Source organism: Cavia porcellus, unplaced genomic scaffold, assembly GCF_034190915.1.
Source record: "Cavia porcellus strain 051 isolate PalLab524CR breed Dunkin Hartley unplaced genomic scaffold, mCavPor4.1 scaffold_6, whole genome shotgun sequence".
Lineage (NCBI taxonomy): Eukaryota > Metazoa > Chordata > Mammalia > Rodentia > Caviidae > Cavia > Cavia porcellus.
Window position 1 is genome coordinate 79,003,079 of NW_026947489.1, and position 18,016 is coordinate 79,021,094.

General features: G+C 36.2%; 1 protein-coding gene across 4 annotated transcripts in view; it reads right to left on the reverse strand.

Annotated features, from left to right (window-relative positions):
* Efcab5 (EF-hand calcium binding domain 5) overlaps positions 1-18,016 on the reverse strand; it is a 170,982-nt gene that overhangs the window by 118,259 nt on the left and 34,707 nt on the right. For all 4 annotated transcript variants that reach the window (XR_010048216.1, XM_063251107.1, XM_063251105.1 and 1 more), the window contains one exon: positions 14,935-15,508. Coding sequence is in view for 3 of the 4 variants with exons in the window: in XM_063251107.1 (XP_063107177.1) it covers positions 14,935-15,508 (574 nt within the window). In the remaining variant the exon portion in view is untranslated. The remainder of the gene's footprint in view (positions 1-14,934; positions 15,509-18,016) is intronic.

Sequence of the window (18,016 nt, forward strand, 5' to 3'; positions counted from 1 at the left end):
CATTTAAGAGTTTGAGGAGTGCTGGCATTAAGTCTTCCCTAAATTTCTTATAGAACTCAGCAGTGAATCAATCAGGACCTGGACTTTTCCTTGTTTGTAAGGTTCTAATTGCATTTTCAATTTCATTAACTGAAATTGGTTTATTCAGCAGTTTTACATCTTCTTGATACAGCTTTGGTAATTCATGTTTTTAGGTATCTGTCCATTTCTTCTGTATTATTGAACCTATGACAGTAAAAGTTTTTGAAGTAGGTATTGATGATGATCCTCTGTATTTCGACAGGGTCTATGGTGATTTCACCATTCTCATTCCTTGTTGCATGAATTTGAGTTTTTCTTTGCTTTTGGATAAGGTTTGTCAGGGTTATCAAATTTATATATTCTTTCAAAGAGCCAACTGTTTGATTTGTTAATTCTTTGTATTGTTTGCATAGTTTCAATTGCATTAATTTCCACTCTGATCTTTAATATTTTCTCTTTTTTTTTTGGCTTTGGATTTGACTTGCTCTTGTTTTCCTAGATGGTTGAGGTGCAGCATCAGGTTGTTTCTGTCTGTTCTGTTTTCCTGATGTGAGAATTTATCACAATAAATTTTCCTCTGAAGAATGCTCTCATTGTGTCCAAGAGGTTCTGGTAAATTGCATTTACATTTTTGTTTGCTTGCAGATATTGTTTAATTTCTTCTTTAGTTTCCTCTGTGACCCATTGATTATTCAGGAGAGTATTATTTAGTTTCCATCTGTTTATGGAGTTTTTGTGATTTCTTTTGTCATTAATTTCCAATTTCATGGCACTATGGTCAGATAATACACATGTGGTAATTTCAATTTTTTGCATTTATTTAAGCATGTTCTATGGGCTAGTATATAGTCTATTTTAGAGAATGTCTTGTGTGCAGAAGAGAAGAATGTGTACTCTGATGTTGCTGGGTGGATTACTATGTACACATCTACTAAGTCCATTTGTTCACAAACTTGATTTAGTTCTGTTATTTCTTTGCTGATTTTTTGTCTAGTTGATCTATCTCTTTGTGGCAATGGAGTGTTAAGGTCCCCATTAACATGTCTATTAATATTTGTCTTACATAGCTAGGTGCTTCCATATTTGGTGCATCTATATTTATGACTGTTATTTCTTTCTCTGGAAGTTTTTCCCTAACAAATATGAAGTGACTTTCTTTTTTTTTTCTTTTTCCTTTTTATCGGTACTGGGGATTGAACTCATGACTGCTGTTTGCAAGGCAGGTGCTTATGCCACTGAGCTAAATCCCCAGCCCCTGTAGTGACTTTCTTTATCCCCTTTCATCATTCTTCATTTGAAGTTCAAGCTGTCTTCAAGCTGAATCACTACCTCTTCTTTTTTCTGTGTTCCTGTTGCATGGATATTGTTTTCCATCCTTTGACTTTCAGTCTATGAATTTCCTTTTGAGTTAAATGTATTTCTTATATACAGCATATTGTTGGATTTTGATTCTTGATCCACTCTTCCAGTCTGTTTCTTTTGATTGAATTGATGGTATTTACATTAGTGGTTATAGCTGATATGTATTGGCTTATCATTGTCATGTTATCTTTCTATTGCTGGTTCCCTACTTTTATCCCTCTGTTTAACTGTTTGTCCTGCTTATTAGTTGCTTGCTCTTTTTTTTTTTTTTGAATTGTGGTCATTTCTATCCCTTTCTAGAATATATTTCAGTACTCTTTCTAGGGTTGGTTGGGTTATCCTGAAGTGCTTCAGTTGTTCTTTGTGGTAGAAATACCTTATTTCTCCATTGATTCTAAAAGATAGCTTTGCAGGATATATCCATCTGGGTTGGAAGTTATTTTCTTTCAGTCCTTGAAATATTTCATGTTCTTCTTGACTTGATGGTTTGTGTTGAGAAATCTGCTGTGATTCCAATAGGCTTTCCTTCAGAGGTGATTTGTTTCTTTTCTCTAGCAGCTTTTAATATGATCCTCTAATGCTGAATTTCTGGGATCTTGGTTATTATATGTCAAGGTGTATATTTATTTTGGTTATGGCTAATGGGGTTCTATATGCCTTGCTTATCTGAAAGTCAGGTTCTTTTCCCATGTTTGGCAAATTTTCTGCTATTATTTCTGCAAATAGTTTTTTATGTCATTTGTGTTGTCTCCTTTTTTATTATTGACACCTATCAACCTTATATTGTTCTTCTTTGCATCATCTTGCAGCTATTGAATTGTTGTTGCCTGATTCCTTATTATTTTTAAGAGCTATTTCCTCTCATGATCACTAGTCACAATCATGTCTTTGAGGTCTGATAGTCTATCTTCAGTTTCACTCATGCAGTTTTGCCATATTTCAATGAAATTTTTTATTTCCCAAATATCTCCTTGAATCTGTTTCATGTATTGTAACTGTTTCCTGTATTCTTCATTCAAGGTTCCCATCACTTTCCTATGCCCTACTTTTTTATTATTATTTAAAGAAAGACAAAACAAAATAGAAAATGAGCAGAAATGGTACATACTTTCAGAGAAAAGAAATAAACAGTAATAAATTACTAGTTGATGTATACATATTGTCCCCCCACAAATAGTTGTTCAAGATACAAAAGTCGAACATATAAATAGGAATTCAACCAGGGAGACTGAAAACAGTTCTGTTAAACTATCCAACAAAAACTAAGTAATATGGCTATCAATCCTATACACTTAGACATGTATGCATTTATCCATATCTTCATTTATGTTGAGACCTAACTAAACTTATTAGATTAAAATCCTTCTGAACAAAGATTAATAATATTGCTGGATTTCACATCATAACACTCTGGAATCAGCCCTGGGTACTGCAGTGCCCTTTTCTTTTCTTCAAAGTATTTGTTCATTTCATAATGTGTCATAAGATCAGTTCTCATAAACTGTTTATAGGTTTTATGCAAGCATGAGTCTTAACATGTATTTCTATCCTTTCTATATTAGAGGGGGAAACAGAACAAAGCAGGACAGAACTAAACATATTCCTATAGACACATAAAACTAAAATGACATATAAAATTGCTGTATAAGGAGTTCTATCATGGTCACTGTACTGTTTCTTGATATCATCAACAGAATTGGCTATATCATCAGATAAAGTATAATTGAACATATCAGTACATAACAGAATTAACAGAAATACAATTTTGTAGATAGTGTAGAGCTGCAAAAACAGGTAGTAATCAAATCAGAATGGATACCATGGTGAATCATTGTCATTTTCAGTATAGTTGTCTATACTCCTCAACTTGATACCAGCAACCTAACAGTTTTGAATAAAATCTATCAATAATAAGCAGCAATCAAATAAGTCAGATTTAACTAAGATACAACAGTATAAGTCATACAGGGATCCTGATGGAGTTAACAGAAAATTAAAGATGACCACTGTGCTATGTCTTGATATCTTTGGGACTGCTGTCTGTGCCCTCAGATCCAGTGCTTGTATACAAACTAGGACAGAACAAGTTCCAACCAAGCAGAGTGGTGCGAGTAATAAGGATTTTAATTCCTGATACACTATTAGCTATATCTTCTGCTGTTTTTAAAAGACTATTTCTCCCCTTTACTCCCCCAGAATGAACTGTGAGTATTTTTGGGTCTCCTCAACACTCATGGTTTTATATTGGGGGGGGGGGCAACCTGCTATTTACCTAAGTGTTTCTGAACTTTCTCACTCCTGGACTTGATTTTTAGTTATACTTCTTCACTTTTTAAAGCCTGTCTTTCAACCTATCCATAAATACTGGTCCAGTTACCTCTATTATTCTCTGGTTCCCTATCACATCGAGTTCCATTTTCTCATATTTGATTTTGGTTCATATAACTTCTTCAGGCTAATTATATTTCCTATAAAGAGCCTCTCTGTGGACCCTGCCTCTTGATCCACTCTGCCTGCAATTCTCTCTTTTTTCCCTTAAATTAGTATATCGAGGCCATCTACGTTAGAAATTATATACAACCTTCTCTGTCTCATTTCTGTTGAGCTCTTTTTCTGTCATGAGTTGTCAGTTTGTCTTCTTCACTTCACTTTCTGCTCCATTCATTGTGGCCTCTCTGCCACTGTTTCTGGAATCCTGGTATTTTTCTCTCTCTTTAGAATGTCCTGCAGTATTCTCTGTAGAGTTGGATTGGTGGTTGTGAATTCCCCCAGTTCCTCTTTATCTTGGAAGCACCTTGTTTCTCCATTAATTTCTAGGGATAATTTTTCAGGATATATCAATCTGGGCTGGAGGTTATTGTCTTTCAAGGCTTGGATTATTTTGCCCCATGCTCTTTGAGATTTGATGGTTTGTGCCGAGAAGTCCGCTGTAATTCTGATGGGTGTTCCCATGTAAGTGATCTGTTTCTTGTCTCTGACAACGTTTAATATTCTGTTCTTATACTGGATTTCTGGGATATTGATTATTATATGCCTGGGTGCATTTCTGTTTTGGTTGTAGGTGACTGGAGTTCTGTACGCCTCATGCATTGGAGCATCTTTACCTTGTCCTATGTTTGGGAAGTTTTCCTTAATTATTTCTATGAATAGCTTTTGTAGTTCCTTTGTTTGTACCCCTGCTTCTTCATTCACATTCTTTATTCTTAAGTTATAGATCATCTTGTCATCTTCTAGCCTTTGTATCGTTACTGCTTGTTTCCCTGTTATTTTTAAGAAGTTTTTCCTTTCATGTTCCACATTACAAACCTGTCCTCCAGTTCAGATAATGATAATCTGTCCTTAGTTTCTTTCAAGCTGTTATGCCAGTTTTCAATAGAGTTTTTGGTTTCCTGATAATCTCTTTGAACCTGCTTCATGTATTCCATGTTTTCTTTATTTTCTCCATCAAAAAATTCTTCCCTTTTCTTTTGTTCTTCCATTCTACCATGTGTTTTTTCTTGGGAGGTGTTGAGCATTTCTTTAGTTACTCTATTTATATCTTGCTTTACTTGGTTAAATACTTCACTTTTGAACTCATCTATGAGGTCCCAAAGATATCGCTTGATGTCTATTGGTGCCATGCCTGATACTGCATGTTTTCTGTCCTCATTCTCCTTTGCATTTACCTTTCCTGGATCAGTGTTCTCAGGACTGGGGACTGAGGACCCTTTCTTGTTGCCTCCTCTTCTCATATTTTTTGTTCCTTCCGTACAGGCGTATATAGGAGGCCCAATTTCTTTCTTTGTCAGTTTCAGTTTGTCTGAAGTGCACTGACTAGGTGGTCCTGCCCAGTGCAGGCTGCCCACTGCAGCCTATGTTGGGCCCGCCCCTCCATGTCAGCCTACTGAAGAATTCACTGCGTTAAGGGTGCACTGTCAGGTGCAAGGACTTGGTGTGGGCTAGCCTATTGGGCCTCAGTCCGTGGTATCACCCAGGTCAAATGCTCCCCACCAATCCCACTTGAGAGGGGAATATGTTACTGAAGTCACGGCAGTGCCCTGTTCTGGCCAGTCTTTCTGGTCCCAGAATGTCCTCTGTTGGAGCCTCTTTGTCTATGGAAGGGTCTTTATTCCTCTCACTCATCGCAGGTCGATGCAGGGTTCTCTGCCAGCTCTGCTCTCTATTTGGTTAGCGATTCCCTCTCTCAGAGCATTCGCATCTCCTGTGAGTTGAAACTAGTGGGCTATCCCAGCTGTGCCAGTTCAGGCACGGCAGCGGCAGTGAGTTCAATTCACGAGTTCAAGCAGTGGCACCAAGACTTTAGCTGTTCCAATTGTAGCACTGGGACTGCATTTCCAATTGGTTTCTCTCAGCCTAGTTCATTCCTGGGTCGGCAAGGTGTATCTCCCTCTGCTTAGGACTCCCTACACTGCACCATTCCTGGAATCTAAGCTGGCTATCTCAGAGAGCATCTGTAGCTGCTGTTATCTACAGACCATCTTTTCTCAATCTCCACTCCTCTACTTTTTTTTTTTAAATTTTATTTAAGGAAAAAAAGAAAAAAACAGAAAAAGGGTACAAGTTATACAGAATTTCAAAAAAATAAGAAGTTTTTCATTTCATGCTCCCAACTTACAAATCTGTTCTCCAGTTCTGATAATCTATCCTTAGTTTCTTTCAAGCTGTTATGCCAGCTTTCAATAGAGTTTTTAGTTTCCTGGTAATCTCTTTGAACCTGTTTCACATATTCTATGTTTTCTCTATTTTCTCCATCAAACAATTCTCCCCTTTTTTTTTCTGTTCTTCCATTCCACCATCTGTTTTTTCTTGGGTGATGCTTAGCATTTCTCTATTCTACTTATTTCTTGCTTTATTTCATTAAATACTTCACTTTTGAACTCGTCTATGAGGCTCTGGAGATATCGCTTGATGTCTATTGGTGCTGTGTTTGATACTGCATGTTTTCTGTCCTCATTCTCCTTTGCATTTACCTTTCCTAGATCAGTGTTCTCAGGATTGGGGACTGAGGACCCTTTCTTGTTGCTCCCTCTTCCCATAATTTTTTTCCTCCCAGTTTTTTGTTTTTTGTTTTTTTTTTTTTTTTTTTTTTTGTCAGTTGCAGTTTGTTTGAATCCATGGGCTAGGTGTTCCTGCCCACTGCAGTGTACTAGGGAGACACAGACCTGGGCAGCCTCTGCTGGGTCTGCCCTTCCATGTCAACCTACTGAAGGCTTCACTGCTAGGGTGCACCGCCAGGCACTGGGACCTGGTTTGGGCTAGCCTAGGATCTTAGTCTGTGGCATCACCCAGGCCAAGCGCTCCCCACCAATCCCACTTGAGAGGGGAATATGCGACTAAAGTCACTGCAGCATCCTGTTCCAGCTAGTCTGCCTGGTCCCAGAATGTCCTCTGTTGGAGCCTCCTAGTCTATGGAAGGGTCCCCGTTCCTCTCACTCACTGCAGGTCAATGCAGGGTTCTCTGCCAGTCCCACTCTCAACTCCATTCACCAATTCCCCCTCTCACAGCTTTTGCGTCCCTTTCCCTGCTGTGCCAATTCAGACACAGCAGCGATGGCAGGAAATTCAAATTGCGGCTTCTAGTGGTGCAGGTTCCAGCTTCCGTGCTGAAATTTTATCTGTTACTGTTATAGCACTGGGATTGCATTTCCAGTTGGTTTCTCTGAGCTTAGTTCATTCTTGGGTCAGCAGGGTATATCTCCCCTTGCTTAGGACTCCTCACACCATACCATTCCTGGATTCTAAACTGGCAATCTCAGAGAGCCTCCATAACTGCTGTTATCTGTCCACCATGTTCTTCCGGAAGTCCTCCTCTACTTTTTTTTATCCTATGTCTTTTTTCGATATACTCACCAATTCTGTCATTATGTTCATTACTTCTGTTTCTATCTGAGACATTATTTCTGATCTGATTTCCTTTACAGCTTCCTGATGGTGTTTCTTTACTTTCCTTGCTATCATTTCAGAGATTTCTGGGTGATTTCCAAATTCATCCATGTCTTTGTCTCTTGGACTTGATCTGGATGGGCCTGGAAGTTTGAGATTAGGCTTTGTTCTTTCATTTTGGCATTTCCCTCTGTTCCTCCAAATCATCCAGATGTCAAGTCCTTGTTGCTTCGTATTCTGGTGTGATGTCAGCCAGTTGGCCTCACTGAGTGTTGCTGTTGGTTCCAGGGTGCTTGTTGCAGACATCTGGTCCCTGTGAGCCTCACTGAGGGTCCTGAATGACTGCAGATTGCTGGGCACAGGTTCCCAGTCCCTTCTGGCCTCAGTGATGCTTCCCAGGTGTGGATGGGTCATTGGACAGAGACTCTCTGTCCTAGCAGGCCTTACTGAGTGTTCACAGATGACTGTGAGTTGTTAGACACAGACCCCCAGTTCCTGTAGGCCTCAGAAATGGTTCCTGTGTGTGGATGGGTTCCTGGGCACAGCTTTCTAGTCTCTGCAAGCCTCAACAAGAGCTCCTGGATGTGGGCAGATCTCTAGGTACAGCTTGCCAGTCCCCATGAGTCTGAGGGTTCTTAGGTGTAGATGGGTCACTGGGTATGGCTTTGCAATACTTGTAGGACTCACTGAAGGTTCCTGGATGAGTGTGGGTCACTTGGTGCAGACTCCCAGTCCCTGAAGGCCTCAGAAATGCTGTCTGGTGTTGGCAGACCCCTGGGTGAAGCTTCCTAGTCCTTAAGGGCCTCATCAAGAATTTCTAGATGACTGCAGTTCACTGGGTGCAGACTCCTGGTCCCTGTGGCCTCACAGATGGTGTCCAGGTGTGGGTGGGTCACTGGATGCAGCTTCCCAGTCCTGGAAAGCCTCACTAAATATTTCTGAATGAGCCTGGGTCCCTGGGTGCAGACTCACAGGCCCTGCATGCCTCAGAGAGGCTATCTGGGTGTGGGTAGGCCATTGGGAGCAGTTTCCCAGTCCCTAAGGGCCTCAATGGTTCCCAGATGACTGCAGTTCACTAGACACAGACTCTTAAACCCAAAGGTCTCAAAAATGGTGTCTGGGTGTGGGCAGGCTGCTTGGCATAGCTTCCTAGTCCCCTAGGTAAAGCTACTTTTAAAAAGATACTGAAAGGAAAGAATAAAACTAGAAAAGCAAATGATCAAATCTAATATACTTTATAACTGTCCAGATTTTCATGTAGGAATTAAAGTTCATTTCAATTCTATACTTTTCTTTCAGGAACTTCAATGAAATGAAATAGATTATACTTTATAAGTGAAATTTACAAATATTAATGATATTGTATTTTTCACTTAATGAACATTACTATAAAAATTACTCCAAATACATAAGGATTGTCTTCTTTACCTCTTATTGTGAGATACCAAACAGAGATGAGTAAATCTCTTTTTGTCCTCAAAAGCCAATACACGAAAACTTTTTGGATCAACTTGAGTCAACATTATCACTAGAGGATTAAATCTTGACAAACTAATCAATAATTTTGCTTCCTTTTCTATGGCATACAAAAAAGAAATATGCTCATTCTTAAAGAGACTGGACTTTTCCAAGGCTCTATAATGGGTTAACACTGGCATAAACAATGATATAGTTCAAAGAATTTTAAAGAAAATTATTTTTTATTAAGATTACTGTGTAGAAGTCATAAGTAGTAGCCATTGGTGGCAGAGCACAATGTGGTAAAACATTCTTAAGGTTCCTGAATATTCTCCAAATGCCTGATACTGCATCTGTTCATAAATAAATCTCAGTTTTTGGTACAGAGAGTCAAAGCCCTAATCTTAACAACCTAGGCAAATAAATTATCTTTGATTACTTTAACTATTTCATAAAATTCCTACAACATTGTTGCCCAATAAAAACAAGAGCTCTTATCAAGTCTCAAATGACTCTAAATAGTTAAACTGCCAGTTCAAGAAACATCAGCAAAGCAATTTAATCCTCTTGTGCCATGTCATTGGATGCAGATAGAACCTGGTGTGCAAATTATTATTCTTATTATAGTTAATAATAAATGCCTAAAATTTTATGTATCGATTGATACATAAAAACTCTCAAAGGAGTATTTGTTAATATATTTGTTCACTGGCTTGACACCAATTCCTAAACTGAAACTATTTTTTTAATGTAAAAAGATTTAAATGCTAATACTGTATATTGCTCTGACAAAAACAGATGATGAGCAGAAATTTCTTAATGCTATTTATTAAGTTTAATCACACCACTTCCTGCATGCTGATGGAACTTTTCACTAGTACAAAAACTCCCTTAATTTGATTTTGAAACTTTAGAATGCATAATAACATCCTGTAGAATTTGTTTTAAATGCATTTCTAGAGTTTCTGACTCAGAAGATCTGAAGGATATTCCAGGAACCTGCACTTTTTCTTTTCAGGGGTAGGGAATGAACTCAAGGACTCACAAGTAGAATTTGCATTTTTAACCAACCACCCCAGCTGATTATTGTATCATTGGTAGGGAATCAAACCTTTAGAAACATTATTTCAATGGAAAATAAAAACATATCCACAAATAAAACAAAATACATAAAAAAGAATTCTGTATATTCATATTATTTATTCCAGGAATATATGCACCTAATTTCAAAATAATTATTGAGCATTTGGGACATAGCCCAGTAGTACAATGCTTGCCTAGAATATACAAGACTCTGGGTCCCCAGAATAGAAAAAAAGAATTATTATGGTAAGCTTTCTAATTAGTTGTTTACTCTGTAAGAAGAAAACTAAAAGAATTACAAAGAATATTAGGCTTCCTTATAAATTTTAGTGTAGATTTCCATACTAGAAGAAAAATATAGGTTTGGAAAGAGGTTCTGAAATTTAAAATGTATTTTTTATATCTGAAGACATCTAGTATATTATTTTTACTAGGAGTCAGCACATTAAATCTGGCTAACTACCTGACTGGTATGGGTCAAAAACTAAGAATGGCTGCTATATTCTTAAATGGCTTTTTAAAATAAAACAGAGTAATATTTTGCATCATGTGAAGATTACATGAAATTCAAATTTTAGTAGTCATAGTTTTATTTAAACACATATTATCTATAGCTGCCTTTGCACTACAGCAGCAGAACTCAGTAATGACAACTCAATTTGCCAGGCAAAAAGCTTTTGATTTTTATGCAGTCAAATTTATCAACATTTTCATGGCTTTGAGTTATGATTTTAAAAGATTTTCTCTGCCATAAAAAAATTTAAAATTCTGGTTTCCTCAGTTTTGTATATGTACCTATTTGTATTATATATACGTATTTTATTCATATACAAATATGTATTCTAAGATCAAAAAAAGCTTCAGATAACACTGAAACCTCATTTGGTATTTTTATTAATAATTAGCAGGCTTATTAGCGTCATTATTTTGAAATTTTTTACATAAATTATAGAATAAAGCAAATCAGTAATTACATCAATGTTTTTAGGAACCAAATTTCAATCTAAGAAAAAAAGAGAAACATAAAATCAAGGAGATTAGGTAAAATCCTTGAAACATCATATCTGATCAATATGACCTTATTTTTAAAAATTATTTCTTATGTCACCCAATATTGCAATAAAGAAATTAGACATTTTTTAGTCATTTCCCCTGGTGTCAATGTGTAACACTGAAAGGTTAGATCCCCAATTTCACAATGGATATTATTACAAAAATTAAAGAGAAGCCTCAGCTTGCTGATGGACTAAATTTTTATATTCTTATTTATTTAGCCAGAATCTTTTGACTACATATGTTAAAACTAATATACATACAATTTCCCTTATAGGTTATATTTTATAGCTCTGGTTTTGAACCATGGCTTTATAAAATAACATAAACTTGTAAAATTTATAGAGAATAAGTATTCTCACTCAGAGTTCTTAAAAGGAGATACAATTAATATATAAATCTTTTGCTATAGTAAGAATGTCTATTATTTGGCTGAAATGGAGAATGTATGCATATATAATAAAGCCTTATAAAGAGTAAACAAAATTAGATTTCTTAGTTCTGAAGAGCCTAGAAGTAATGACAGGACCTATATTTATGAGCACTTCTGTCTCCCAGATGAGTGACCCTCATTAAAAGGATCAAGGAATCCTTTAAAAATTCATGAAATTTCTTTCATAGACTAAAGGAATGATATCAGAATATAGGATCAAAAGTGGGCACAATTTGAGCATTAAAAAGAAAAAATGACTATAACCAATTAAATACTTTAAATATGAAAATCTTTTCATTTACCATGATGCTCAAGAAAGAGCTGGGTGTGATGCTGCATGCCTATAATCATAGCAGTCTGAGAGGCTGAGGCAGGAAGATCACAAGTCTGAGACCAGCCTGAGCAAGTTAGTGATTTAGCAAGACCCTGCCTCAAAAAATATAAAGAAAATAGAAAGAGCTGGTGATGTAGCTCAGTGAAAGGCCTTTGGTGCAATTCCCAATGCCATAAATAAATAAGAAAATAAATAAGAACCTTTCCCCAAAGGGAGAAAATATTATTTTCATTTACTGTCATTATTAGTAGAAAAGTACATAAGTAGATACACATATATACAATATTCTTAAATTAATTAAAAGAGAAATATTTATACTGTCCTACTTGTAGGAAGCACATTTACATGTAATCAAATACATAGCATCTAAGTAATATTTATTTCAGGAGTTCTATGAAAATTCAATGTTAGGGATACATAAATAAAATTTTTCATTTAATGAACCTAAGATGAAAATCAAATGATTGTCTCTGTAGGTGTTGAAAAGGCATCTGACAAAGTCAACAATAAGTCTTGATTTTTACAAAGCATGCTACAAGACAAAAATTACTGTTTTTCAGTACTGAAGACCAGATCTAGGGCCTAGCACATGCCAGGCAACCAATATTACTGAGCCATATCCTCTACCCAAGGAAGTTTTTATTGTGATAAAATGTTTTTCACATCCAAATAGAGTAAGACTAAATATATAAGAGAAACTGCTATTGGAAAGCAGTGACACAAAAAGCATTTGCACTAGTAAACAGGATTAGAATGCCCATATCACCACTGTTATTTAACATTGTATTTGAAATAATAACCAATACAATTAGGTGAGAAAAAGATGTTAGAGGTATAAAAACTGAAAAGAAGGAAAATTATTATTTTCAGACAATATGGTTGTTTCCCTAAGAAATCAGTTAAATCAATTAAGAGACTCCAACAAGGTAGCAGCACACAAAATCATGTAGAAAGTAATAGCTTTTGGCCTGTGGTGGTACACACCTGTAGTCCCAGCACTCTAAAGGCTGAGGTAAGAGGATCATGAGTTTGAGGCAAGCCTGAGTTACATAGTGAGTTTAAGTCCAGCAGTAACTACATAGTGAGACCCTATCTCAGAAAATTTCTTCAGACTACATCTAGACAGATGAAAAAAAATCTGACTCACAATAGCAGAAAAGTATTATAAAATAACTAGTATTAACCCTGACAAGAGAGATGCAAAACCTACACAAAAATTTAAGACAACATTGATGGATCCAAAACAAGAGAAGTTTGTCATTATTAAAGATTTTCATTTCCCAAGTTAATTAATATAGTTTTTTATTAGGGGTGTGTGTGTGTGTGTGTGTGTGTGTGTGTGTGTGTGTGATGCTGGGTATCAAACCCAGGACCTTGTGCTCACTAGTAAAGTTAGAGAAGTGCTTGAGCACTATATCATCAGTTTCTGTAAAAATTTCTCTAAGGAGTTAGGTGTCCTAGCTATTTCTCTTTGCTGGGATGAAATACCCAAGTCTGGCAAGTTAAGGAGGAAAGGTTTATTTTGACTTACAGTTTGGAAAGCTTCAGTTCATAGTTGCCTGACCCCATGTTTGTGTGTCAGAATGTTATCATTTATATCTAGATTTTCCCCCAAAGCTTCATGTACTCATGGGTGGGGTTTGCAGAGGTGACTGGGTCATGGGGTGTGATACTCATCAGTGGGTTAGTCCACTGATGAGTTTATAGCTGAGTGTGATGTTGGAAGGTAAATGCAAGTTGGAGTGTGGGGTGGCCTGGAAAAGTACATTTCTTTACTCCTCCCTTGATTGTCTCTGCTTCCTGCTTGCCATGTCATGAGTAATTTTCCTCTGCCATGTTTCTTTGCCATGCTGCCCTAAGAAAGTAACCAAGATATCAGGCAAGAAAGTAACCTGTATATGCCTGTAATCCCAGCACTCTATGAGGCTGAGGCAGGAGGACTGCACTGCAAGTTCAAGGCCAGCCTGGGCAATTCAGTGACTTAGTGAGACTCTGTCTCAAAAAAACTTTTGAAAGAGGCTAGAGATGGAGCTCAGGGCAGATGTCCTGGGTTTAATATCCAGCACCACAAAATTTTTTTTAAATCTTCCTAAATATTTGTTTTGGATTTCTTTTCCCACATGATTTTCCTGAAGCATACAATTTAATCCAAAAGTTTACTTTAAAAAGTAAATACACTAGATTAGCAGGAGACATCAGGAAAAAATAGTGACCATCAGCACTGTCAGATTAATCAAAATATACTTAACAACCTCAAGAATTAATGTCTGCCACTAGTGAAGCTTAATAATAGAAGTTCATCTCAAATCAGTGGGACCACTAAGTAGCCATTTTGAAAAAGGTGCATCCAGGGGCTGGGGGTTTAGCTCAGCGGCATAAGCACCTGCCTTGCAAGCAGGCGGTCGTGAGTTCGATCCCCGGTACCGATAAAAATGAAAAAGACAAAAAAAAAAAAAAAAAAAAAAAAAAAGAAAAAGGTGCATCCATATCTAGCATATTACATTAGGACGAATTCCAAGTGGATCAATATTTAAAATAAAAATTAAAATCATAATACTTCCAGAAGAAAATACTTTGAAATATAACATTGATTTAAAATCTAGATGTCATAAGTTAAATTCACTACATAGAAATAAAAAATCTTCTGCCTTACAAAAGATACAAATGGAAAATGGGGACTATCTGTGATTCTTGTTATACGTTTTTTTGTAAAAGGAAAAAATAAGAATTTGCATTTGTTGTTAGATACATAAAGATACTCTGTAAAGATGCACAGAAAACTAAGAACAGTAATTACTTATATCAGAGTACAGTAGTAGGTGGATGATGAATAAGAACAGGAGGAAACTTTTTACTGTGTAACTTCTTATGTATTTTGTTTTTAAGCCAGGTGAATATACTGTCTACATGGAAAGTAAAAGTTCTGGAAAGTCTCAACTGTCACACAGTTTACTTTCTGGTGTAGGCAGAGAAAATAAATACAAAAGAAAATATACAGAGCTGGGGTGTAAGTTAGTAGTTACTAACTTACTTGAGGGCTTGCCTGGCCTATGTGAAAAAAAGGAAGAAATATGAACTTGGAATCATAGAGAGACAAATCTATGAATACAAAGAACTTATTTATTATAGTTCATTAGTTTTAACATTTTCTTTAAAAAGAAAAGTGAAGTACACAACAGTAGCTTGATTAATACTTTCTGAAAAATTATAAAATCACTTCTTTTAAACACTGCTTGTGCTCACATTATTGTTCTATCAACTTTTCAATGTCAGGATATAGGTTAATTGAAAATATAATAAATTGTACCTGTTGCAGATAGTGTCAGGAACATGTATCTTCAGGTTTTCTGTGACCTCTCTCATCACCTTCTGGTATCCAGACATTCCCGGGTCTTTGATATAATTAGGATTGTTTCTCATTAAGCATTCTCCCAAATGTATAATTGGATCAAATTTAGTTGGATGAGCAGCTTCAGTCAAAAGCTTCTTTTCTCGTTGTGCTAACGTTTTTTCCATTGCAAGAACTAAGGTGGGTAGAAGTTTGTCAAGCAAATATGTACGAGTACTCAGAGTCACGCTTTCAGTATTAAACCATTCTTTGGCCAAATTATCCCTGGGGAAGAGTTTTTCAGATTTTTTTTCTAATTCCTTCTTCAGATTATCCTTATCTAATATTTTCTGTTGCAGTGCCTGGGCTCTTGCCTCTATTCTTTCGAAAAGATTTTTCCTCCATGCTTGTTCTAGCTTTGATTTCTGTTCAGTTTCCTCTAAATTAAAAGTCACTCTTGCAGGTTTTCTAAATACCATATTCCCTAGGACTTCAGTGCTCAAGTCCATCATCACATTTTTTGAGCTTTTCAGTTGCTCCTCCAGATTTAATTCTGAGGAGAAAAGAAGAAATGTGAGAAATATTAGATTTTAATATATATGACCCTGAAATATTATTTCAAAGTTTTTATACCCATTTACATGGTATATTAGAGTACCTGCAAATAGCTGAGTGCCACAAAGTGTAACAACAGTCATTTGAACCATAAAGATATTTACTCTTGACTTAATCAGAAGTCATTCAGCAACACATCCTTGATTTCCTTAAGTACCTAGACTATTTGTTTTGTTATTCATTCATTTTTTGCACTTGTGCTTTATGATCACAAATGGCATATACAGAGATCGCTTCTGACAATAAAGGTTTGGGGAAAAGGAACTTCCTCCTCTTGGAGGTCCGTTTTATTATTTAAGAGAATATGAAATTCGTTTGTCCAAAGACTTCCCTTCATATTTCACTAGTAATACAAATCATAATACATAGCAGGGGCTGGGAATTTAGCTCAGTGGTTCAAGCACTTGCTTGATACCTATTCCAAGACCAATCACTGGCAAAGGAAAATGCTACTACTATGAATAACATTTTTCCTTGATTTTGAGGGTTACACCAGGTTTCTTTGAAATCAAGTAATTTCTAGATGCTACAGAATACATAGCATGCAAACATAGGAATATATGCCTTTTATAAGCAGTTAAGCATCCACCGTATATGTATATTTAAAAAAATTTCTTTCCATACTTGTATTTCCAGCCTCTCTCATGTTTTCATTTTTTAAATGCAGGACAGAAATTTGGACCAAGACGGTGAACCAAGAATACCTGTCTATATCTTTTCCCTACCAAAACTCTCCAGAAATGACTGGAGAGATTATATGGTATTCTTTAAATATATGCGTACAAATTCTGGACATTGTGAAGTATTTAGAAATTTTGAGAGTCTCTGAAAAATACAAGGGGTTTCCTTGATTAAAGCAACTAAAGGACTAAAAAAATACAGCAGAGGACCACTGCAAAATTTGGGAGCATCTTTGAGGCATTCCAAGTTTAGAGGACATGGATATAGAGGAATTATTGACCTTTTTGTACATTTTCATTCCTATTTATGCTAATTAATACATCCCAGCACATCCACTTCTTGCAATGGGACAAGGGTTATGGAGGTTTGACCTAGAGTGGCAGGATTTCCACACACTCAGAAAATGAATTATTAACAATCTTCACTCAGCAATCACTGGCAACAGACTACAGAAAACAGAAACTTCATTCACAGAAAAGAAAACAGGAAATCTCTGATGCAGATTTAAACACACATATTTAAGACACAAAGACTATTTAAGAAAAACCATCTCCAGAAATAAATTCAATAAGTGCAATAGCTAATACCACTCAAGAAAATGTCATTAGTAGAACAAATATAAGGAGACACTAAATTATAATTAACATTCTCCAAGCACATGAAGTAGAAGAAATAAGAATAATATTATGAATGATATTTTGAAAAACTAAGCTTGAATACCCAGTATTCAAACACTACTTCTAATATTCTTCAATTTTAAAAACAGGGCTTCTTAGAGGCATGAGTGATTCAGGAATATAACTTTTTAGACACAGATTATATCTGCCTATGTATTTTCTTTGCTATGTTGAATTATTAGGCAAGTTCTCATATTTTGATTAAAAATAATCATCAGCTTTAGATTTGTAGAATTCTTATAACTTTTACAACTCAAAAAAGATTTGCCCCTAAGTTTCAGTTTTAAAAATCTGAGAAGGGTTTTAATTGACTTAATATAAAAATATGCCTATTTCTGAATCACTCACTAAGTATTCTGATTGGTCTGATTTGTATCACAACCTATTCCTAGTTCTAGAAGGTAGAGTTAGCTCCATCTAAATAAAATGGGCTTAAGGAGAATGGTGGTTCCCTCAAAGAGATGTTGGGTAGACAAAAAAAGATACACCACTACAAAAGAAGGGGTCAAGCTTTGTGCTTAAGAATTGACTTCAGGGAGGGCAATTTCTGTGATGAAAATAGAACCCAGACTACAGTAGACTTAGAAGTAAAGTGTAGATTTAATGAGTAGACAATTATTTCAAGCAATGTGGCGACTGAGATCTAAAATTTCCCTGAAAGCCTCATATTCAGAGACGGGGCCTGCTTGGAAGGGGTGGGTCACTCTTGGTATGACTTGGAATGGTATATTCTCCTCTCCACTTCTTTTGTTTTCTCTCAGCTTCCTGGCTGAGCAGTTTTCCTCCACCCTGCCCTTTCACCATGCCACTTCTGTCTTGAAGCCCGGTATTGGCTGAAGCTACTGAAACTATGAGCCAAAATAAACCTCTCCTTTAAACTGTAGGTGTTGGGTATTTTTTCTCAGTCATAGGAACAGGAAATTTGACTAACTTAAGAGTTTGGTACCAGGTAAGGGGTTATTGCTGTGTACCTGACTATGTTGCTCAGAAGTTTTTGGAATTTATGGGAGGAGTTTGGAAAGATTTGGAGCACCTAGGACTAGAGAAACCCTAGGATTCTATATGCAGAACTTAATGGAAAATTCTTT